Source organism: Vombatus ursinus, unplaced genomic scaffold, assembly GCF_900497805.2.
Source record: "Vombatus ursinus unplaced genomic scaffold, bare-nosed wombat genome assembly UNPS02014837.1, whole genome shotgun sequence".
NCBI lineage: Eukaryota > Metazoa > Chordata > Mammalia > Diprotodontia > Vombatidae > Vombatus > Vombatus ursinus.
Genome location: NW_020954615.1, coordinates 3,364,935 through 3,373,589, shown reverse-complemented (window position 1 = coordinate 3,373,589; position 8,655 = coordinate 3,364,935). Strand labels below are relative to the sequence as shown.

Below are 8,655 nucleotides of genomic sequence, written 5' to 3'. Positions count from 1 at the left end.
GCTGAGAGAGTGGTGCAGCATTCTCAGCGATTTAGGAAGCAAGAGGACTGGTGGCAAAGAACTGGAGCCTGGAAATACAGCAGGTGAGGAGGGGGAGAGAGACAGAGAGACAGAGAGAGAGAGAAAAGAAGAGAGAAAGCCCAGAGCCCATGGCATAGCTTTCATGCTCTACTAAGTCAGGGCTAGTTAAGCCTCTGCATTGGGCAGGAAGGCATCTCCTTCCCCTTGTGGTAGTCCAAGGGGATTCCTGGGCTTCTCTAGCCCTTTCTTCCTCTGCCTCCATTTACCTTGGTGAAGTCACTTGCTCTGGAGCAGCAGAAGGCTGGACAAGGAGTGGGGAAGACCTGGGTTCAAATCTTTCCTCTGACACAAACTCTTTGACCCTGGGGAAGTCAATTAGCCTCTCTGAGTGTCAGTTTCCTCATCAGTGAAGTGAAGGAGTTGGTCTAGATGGCCTCTCTAGCCCTCTCTGCTTCATTTTCCTGTGCTACAAAAATCAGGGGTCTGGGCCAAACAGTCTCTAAGACCCCTTTGAGCCCTAAAGCTGATTCTTCTCTCCTTCAGTCTCCAAGCAGCTGGTCTCTGGAGGGGTTGAGGGAGGGCTGGAGCAGGCAGAGGACAGAATGGGGGTAGCCTTCCCCAACTCAGGCAGGAGTGTATTTCAATTCCAAAGGCATGAAGTGAGCTCCAAGGAGATCAGTGGTGCCACTAAGGTGGGTAGGAGGGAGTTCTAAGGGCTTAGTCTGATCTGTTCTCTGATTTGTCCAGGAGACAGAGACAGAAACATCAATGGCTCCCTACCACATCAGGAGATACCAGGACCGTGACTGGGAGCCTGTGAGGGAATTATTCTCTCAAGGATTGCTGGGGAATATGCCTTCTGACTTCTGGCCTTTGCTGAAGAAGCCAAGAATCTACCTGGTCCTCCTGGGTGTGCCCTTTGCCCTGTTCTTGGGCTCTGGCTCCCTTGTCCTGTGTCTCCTGTCTTTATTGGGACTTTTAGCTGGCCACTGGCTGACTTTTAGGCATTGTGTAATACAGTATATAGATAATTCCTTGCATGATGACCTGTTGGATATCCAGAAATCCTACCTGAGTGGGAGAGGCTCTAGTTTTTGGGTGGCAGAGTCTGAGTACCAGGTGGTGGGCATCGTGGGTGCCCGTCAAGCACAGAGGCCAATTGGACAAGGAAACTATCAGGAATTGCTCCGCTTGTCTGTGAAGAGGACTTATCGAGGCAAAGGGATGGCCAGGACCTTGATCCAGACTGTGCTCCAGTTTGCCAGGGATGAGGGGTATGATGGAGTGGTTCTTGAGACTAGCATCACCAATCACCCAGCTCGGCGACTTTATGAGAGTCTTGGCTTCTGGAAATACCATGAGTCAGGGTATTACTTGAATTGGTGGCTAGGTTTCTTCTCAGTTTGGCATTACCAATGTGATTTTTCCTCCCAGAAATGACTGCCCCCTGCCCCAACTTTCACATCTCTTAGTGCTTCATGGATTTGTTTAGGGGGTCCACAACAGTGTGCTCTGCTTATTAAAGTTTGTTGACTTTCCTGCCATCCTTGATTGGTTATTTCCTTGTTGCAAAAGGCCCTTACCAAAAAATCATTTTGGATTGAGGAGAAATCACAGAGAAAGGCAGTTCTGTATTAAAAGTCATTGAGGGAGTATCCTGTATTTTAAATATTCCAAAGGACAATAATAAGGATTTCACTGGCCTAGATGGTAATTACATTTTTACCCATTATACTTTCTTCTCCCCCAGTCCCTTAAGTATTCATGTCCCCAGCAAAACATGGGGTGCATTTGGCACATGCGTCTGTATCCCCAGTTGCACAAAGTTCTCTGGGAAGGCTCAAACACTGTCCTTTTGAGGGTCTCCATCTAGTGCTGTGTACAATAGGGTTTCAACCACAACTATTTGGCATTTTTCTAAATGACCTCTTAAGGAGAGTAGAAAGATCCCTAGGGAGTCCATTCAGCACTATCCTTAGATAACCTCCCAAACAATAATGGTCATGGTTGTTGTTTGGGTGACTGTGCCTCCCTAGATCATCTAGGCTAGAAATGTAGCAGCCCCTTGGAGGGCCTGATCCCCAGGCTGACCTTCAAAGAAGTTTTACCCTTGGTCATATGGGTCCTCTTTTGGCAGCCTGGTGGCCCTTTGCCAGGTGGGGATCATGCTATTAGTGGGAGACAGTGTGGAAACCCAAGCTTAGCTTTGGCCTTCCTTCCACTCTGACCTCCTGAACTCAAGTAATCCACCACACTCATCTTCCCCAGCAGCAAATGAATACAGATGTGCCCCAGTGAGTAGGGCTAGAAATGAACAAACACTCTTCAGGATGGGACAGGATTACCATAGATGTTAGATCTAGAAATTAGAACCATCCCTAAATACAAAGGATTTTGTTTTGAGTGATTGTGATTCTATCCTCTCTCTCTCTCTCCCTCCCTCCCTCCTTCTCTCTCTCTCTCTCTCTCTCTCTCTCTCTCTCTCTCTCTCTCTCTCTCTCTCCCAGTCTCTCTCACTCTCTTCAGAATTGGTCTCTGTCTCTCTGTTGGTTTATTTATTTATTCATTCATTCACTCTCTCCTCCATCCCAGTACATAGTTATGCAAATTAAAAAAAACTGGGGGTTTTTGCAAGACGTATCCTAAGTTACTGTGCCTAGTTCTTATAAGGGACCTGTCCCACTGGAAACCATTATAAAGGAAATAAAATTGGAAAAACTGAAATTAAACAAACAGCTAACAAAAGTGAAAAATGTAGTCAAAAGAAAAATCTGAGCTTCTCCTCTCAGAGAAAAACTTTATTCCCTAGATGTGTTTTTAGAACCTATGGACTCAAGTGCTCCCAGTAGGGATTTGGAAGCTGGGATATACTGGAAATTTCTCCCTCACCTTGAATAAGAAAAATTGACTGGCTCTGGGTAGAAATTCCTCCATGAATCTGGTGGGGTGCTTGGTTGGTTGTACTGGGACCCCAATTCCATGACCTTGTTTCTCCCTAGCCTCAGAAACACTGTCTCTGGCAGTTTCTTCCCAGCCTAAGGACACTGTGCCTAGTAATTACTCATGATTGGGCCCCAGCAAGACCCTTATCTCTCAGGTGCTATCTTACAAATAGCACCTGAAAGAATTCTTAGTTTGAACTGGCTTTGCACTGGGTCATAAAGATATTCTTACCCATTGGACTATCTATACTACTGCCCTACCTCATTATCTACATCCTGGACTCCTCATTATCTGTATTCTAGTACTAAGACATATGGATACTCTTTACATCTATCTTGTCAAACAAGACATTGACTGGTAGCAGACTGGACAACTCTCAGTTACCTCTGACCACAAGTTAACTTAGTGACATAGTAGGCTTAAAACCACACCTCTATGTGGCCTCCCTCATGGGCTTTTCCTAGTGAACTCTGGGTAAAATGCTTGCTCAGTAGTTACAAAAAGTACATGTTCCTTTAAGAACTGATTACTCCTTAACCACTCCTTAATCCCACCCTGAATCACCTAGTTAGCATATTTGACACGTTTTATTATATTTTATCCTATATAAACCTAAGATCGCAGGTTCCTTAAGAATCCTTGCCTGCTGAAAAGTGTAACAATAAAGTTTTTGCCAACTTGACTTAAAGAATGCTTGAGTCTGTGAATTCATTCCAGATGACCCCGTCCAGTCTTTGAGGGATCTCAACCTCTCAGACCATAACATTTATGGTGCCAACGTAGGGCTTGTCTGAAGTCTCAAGCCTTCTCCGAGTCAAGGTAAGCCTCTCCCCCCCCTCGCCCTGTAGTTGGGTCACCCCTCAAGCACCTAGGATGGCTTGCTGGGGCTTTGGGTCAAGCCTGTAACAGGCTCTAGCAGATTTCCCTCTTGACCAGGGACACCTTGTTTGGGAACTTCTTAGGGTTTTTTTCTCCCTCTCCAGGATGTTGGTGGAGGCCAGTAGACTACAGGAGCCACTACCCCTTTTCTATAGGCTTATAGGCAAAGAGGATGGGCCAATCTCCCTCTATACCTTGAGATTTGTCCCTAGGTTATCTTTTACAGAACTGGAGAAAGTTCAGTCTCAAAGACCTTAAGCAAAATTTTGCCTGGTCTCCATATGATCTGGAGAACCATGAAAAAAATTGTCTGATTTGTGCAGAGAATTTCTGACAAGTCTCTCTGAGCTTTTGGATTTTCCCTGTCATTACTGTGTATCTGTTCTGTATTTGTGTCTGCATGGTGTGAGTGAGTGTCCATGTGACACCCTTTGCAGCCAGGTAGCAAGAGTAGCATCCCAAGGCTGCAGCTGGACTCCAGAATGCTCCTTTTTGTTCTTTTTCTCTCTCTCTCTCCCTCCCTGATTACAGCAGCCTTAGAGGAGTGGGTGGATGGGAGAGAGAAAGAGAGAAAAATACTTTATTATTTAGATTATATGATTGGTAAAAGGCAAGTTGAGGAGGATCATCAAAGTGTCAGATCAGAATTAGAAAGAAATAAGATATGTGCAGTTTTAAAGGGAATTTAATCAAAGTCCATCAGAGGTATAAGTAGGTAGAAGGAAGGCAAGAAAGTTTAAGCATGTAGGAATGAGAGGAGTATGAGTAGAAAGAAAAACATAATCTATTTGCACGAACAGTGTGAACAGAGGGTTTGAGTAAAAGATTTGGAAATTTGGAGAATTGTTGGGAAAAAAAATTCTCTTTCTCTCTACATTCTAACTCTGGCCAAGTTTTGAATGTGGAGGGAAAGACAAGAAAGAAAAGGGGAACCTTTTCCCTCAGATCAAAAAGAGAGGCAGATGGAGTAGCACTTAATCTTTTCTGCCTCACATAAAAAAGAAAAGTTTTTGTGTACCAGAACACAACCGAAAGGTAATTTAATCCATTCTGGTAATATTTTAAATGAAATGTGATACTCTTAATTTAATGCTTAAGTTAGAATTTATTATACTGTTTGGCACTAAGGCAAATTGGGAAAATGTATGGATCTGAAATTTGTTAACTGGGTGACATTAAGCAAGTTACCTCAGTTTATCTCACATGATTGGAAGGTGCCTAACACAATGCCTGGCAGAGGGCAGACACTATAAATGTTAACTACTATTATTATCAGTTCCTTAATTAGTTGTGACCAGTATACAATGCCAATGGTGAAGAGGTGCCCAATTTTCTATGTAAGGAAATTTGGAAATGCATTCAACAGAGTTGGAGTCACCTGATTGGTAATGTGTTGGTCTGAAGTTTTAAACACCGAGTATCGTTTCAAATTGGTAAACTTTGGTATCAGTTCTGTCAATCAGCTTCTCATGATTTGGATGTTATTAAAGTGTGAACTGAAAGAAACTAAAGGATGGTGGAAAAATTGTGTAAAACCAGTTACATTACTTTGTCAGCCCTGCTAACCCTCTCTTATAAGGTTTTATAACTGCCATTTAGAAAATCCAGTATTTCTACCTCTACCTGCAATTAAAGAAGGAGTTACAGCTGAAACAATTTGACTATTACTTATGAAAGTTATAAGGTTGTTAACTAAGTTATTTGAAGTTACTATTTTAATATTAAAACCTAGAATTGTTCATTGATCACCATGTGTGTGAAAATGAAGGGATTGGGTAAAAGCCTTATCCAGATTGGTTCTGCCCATTCAAAACAGTCCTCCTTGAGATATGGGGGTTGGCAGGCAGGAACACCAGGATCAGCCCCTCCCTGGGATGCATGGCAATTCCCCATATTTTGTAAACTTGCCAAGGTCCCTGGAAACCATCTGTGTGGGAAAGGTCATCTGCCCTGAGAAAAGAACTTGTTTGGGTTATGCAGTTCCTAAACAATGAACTTGACTTTGCTGAGAAGTTGCAAGCTTATGTACAATAGATAGAAATGATTTCTAATGATTGACTTTTACACCAGGACAAGTTTAAATTTGAGAAGGAAAGATGTTACATGAAATCTCTTATGTATGTGAGTCCTGGTAAATCTTTATTGCTTATTGCAACTCCATGAGAGTAAAATTAACTGTATTTGGCTTTAAGCTGTGATTAGTGAAAGTTGCTGTTTGAGGTGAAAGGCTCTTGGGACTATAATTAATTTTGTTTTGAGTTTGAATTTGGGTAGAGTTGTCTGCATTAAATCAGTATCTGAGAGAAATGCCACAAGCTACTCAGAGGGAATGTGATCCTGTACTGTTAATAGGTGGAGGTCTGCATCTGGGAAAAAGCCATAAGGACAATCTTAGCCTCAATCTAGGATGGGATCCTCCTGGCTTAGTTTCCCCATTATGTTCCTTTGAGAAGGAGTGTTTCCCACCTGACTATTCCTTAGTCTGGCTGTGATATGGAATTGATACTGCATGATTGGAGAACTGTGACTCTTATCTGAATTCAAACAGAGCTAAGGATGTTCTTTCTTGTCATCTCTGGTATGTCACATGTCCCTGCCTTTTCCCTTTATAGTAGATTTCTACAATCAGAGCAAGTGGTCTGTAAAAGACATGAGTACAATGTAAGTGTGTGAGATCTTGCTGTTTTTATCTGAATTTGCAGTCATCCCATGGCCTAAATAAGAGTCAAATTAGTGTTTGAACATATGATATGTAAAAGATTCAATTTCTGAGGTGTCTCTTTCTTCCAGAGTGAATATAATTAGAGAAAGATAAGCAAATTTGTGGAACAAGATTGTGTATCTATTCAGTTGTGAGGTTAAAGTTAGGAACCTCTTTTGTTTAAGGCAGTTTTTGCAAGAAACCCCCTCCCTAATGTAACCATCTCAGAGGTCTTTGCCACCCTTTTGTACTGGCCACTCTTTTATGGGAAAATTTTTCTATCTCAACACCCTGTTTCTCAATGGGGAATTATTCCCTTGCTTGGGAGACAAGCTCTATGGCCACTGTACAGGTAAAGACCCCCATTCGGGTAGGGATTGTAAATGTCTCTGCTGGTCTCTTGACTTGTACCACCTGTAAGGATGATGAGTGTCCCCAGAACTACTTCTGCCAGCTGTACCACCTGTTCTGAGAGAACACTCCCTACTTGCACCTATGACTGAATTCCTCCTGCCACTCTCCTAGTAGGTACTACCTATTTAACCTTTTCTTTTCAGTTGACACACAATGCTACAGCCCCCTTCTAGCTATAACACTCTTGTTGATCTTTTGAAAATTTCTCTCTTACTTGGAATATTTGCATGTAATCATACTGTTCCATGGGGCATCCATATCCAGTACCTTTTACAAACAGGCCCCATCTATACCCCTAAGGGATACTCCTTCCTTTGTGGGATGGGTGGGCCAGGTGGTGACAATTCTGGGGAAGAAGTAAAGTGAAATGCCACTACTTGGTAGGACCCCAGACTGTTGTTCTAGCCACCCAGTGTTTAACACCTTATAGGGATTTTGATGTGTGCTCCCTTGGAGTTTTGGCACTACCGTTGACCATTTTCATTATTAGTAAACCCAGCACCTCTGCCCTAACAAGAGTAAAACGTGGGTTCTGGGACAATGTTCTCTGGTACCTTAAAAAGGGAGCAGAGTATCTCATGCCTTGGTATGGACATTTACAACATGAGTTCATTCTTTCAAACCTGACAAGGACCATTCACCAATTGGTGAATGACACAGCTTACAGTCTCCAGGACATTCAGTAATCTTTAGATTCCCTGGCAAATGTGGTCCTAGATAATCAGATAACTTTGGACTATCTACTTGCTTCTAGTGGAGGAGTCTGTGCCCCAGCCAACACCTCCTGCTGTGTGTATATTAACAACTCTCAACATGTGGAGCTTCATACTGAAATTATACTAGAGAAAGCCACCTGGATGTGAGACATCCATGAAAACCTTAGTACACCAGGGTCATCCTCTTCTTGGGGATCCTGGCTTCTTTCTATGTTAACTGCTATTCTTGTTCCACTCCTGATTATATTCCTTTTACTTTTTTTAGCCCTTGTCTGCTTAATCTTCTTATCAGATTTGTCTTCACTTCCAGATTTGCCCTCCACTTCCAGATTTGCCCTCCACTTCCAGACGACTTCCCAGGCTGGGTACCAAACTCTGTCTAAGACCACAACCCATCACCCTTTGGACCTGGCATTGGCCAAGTTCCAGACATTGACTAAAGCATCAACTCCTTGAATGGAGAGACCCTGCAGGACTGGGACAGCTCTACGCCCAGTTCTATGCCCAGGAAGCAGTTTCAGAAGCTGAGACCTTCATCCCTTACCCCAAAAGATTTTGGGTGCCATATGTTTAAGGGGGAGAATGATGGGATGCTTGAGTGGTTGTACTGGGACCCCAATTCCATGACCATGTTTCTCCCTAGTCTCAGAAACACTATCCCTGGCAGTTTCCCCCCAGCCCAAGGACACTGTGCCTAGCAATTACTTATGAGTGGGCCCCAGCAAGACCCTTATCTCTCTCCCTGGTGCAGTTACAAATAGCATCTGAAGGAATTTGTAGTTTGAACTGGCTTTGCACTGGATCATAAAGATATTCTTACCCACTGGACTATCTATACTACTGCCCTACCTCATTATCTACATCCTGGACTCCTCATTATCTGTATCTTAGACCTAAGACATATGTATACTCCCTACATCTATCTTGACAAACAAGACATTGACTAGTGGCAGACTGGACAACTCTCAGTTACCCCTGACC

General features: G+C 43.2%; 1 protein-coding gene across 2 annotated transcripts; it reads left to right on the top strand.

The window, feature by feature from the left end:
• LOC114026245 (N-acetyltransferase 8-like) lies at positions 1-8,342 on the top strand. 2 transcript variants are annotated; one of them, XR_003567109.1, is made up of 2 exons: positions 1-83; positions 7,985-8,342. XR_003567109.1 is itself a non-coding variant. In XM_027839903.1 (2 exons), the coding sequence occupies exon 2, from the start codon at positions 790-792 to the stop codon at positions 1,459-1,461; it is 672 nt and encodes a 223-aa protein (XP_027695704.1). In that variant the 5' UTR covers positions 3-83; positions 769-789; the 3' UTR covers positions 1,462-1,563. The 2 variants fall into 2 exon arrangements, 1 of the variants encoding a protein (XP_027695704.1); XM_027839903.1 differs by lacking the exon at positions 7,985-8,342 and adding an exon at positions 769-1,563 and having other exon boundaries at positions 3-83.
• Positions 8,343-8,655: the final 313 nt, after the last annotated feature.

Bases quoted from the DNA above. Each gene is read 5' to 3' on its own strand.
- LOC114026245 (XM_027839903.1), top strand. From the start codon at position 790: ATGGCTCCCTACCACATCAGGAGATACCAGGACCGTGACTGGGAGCCT.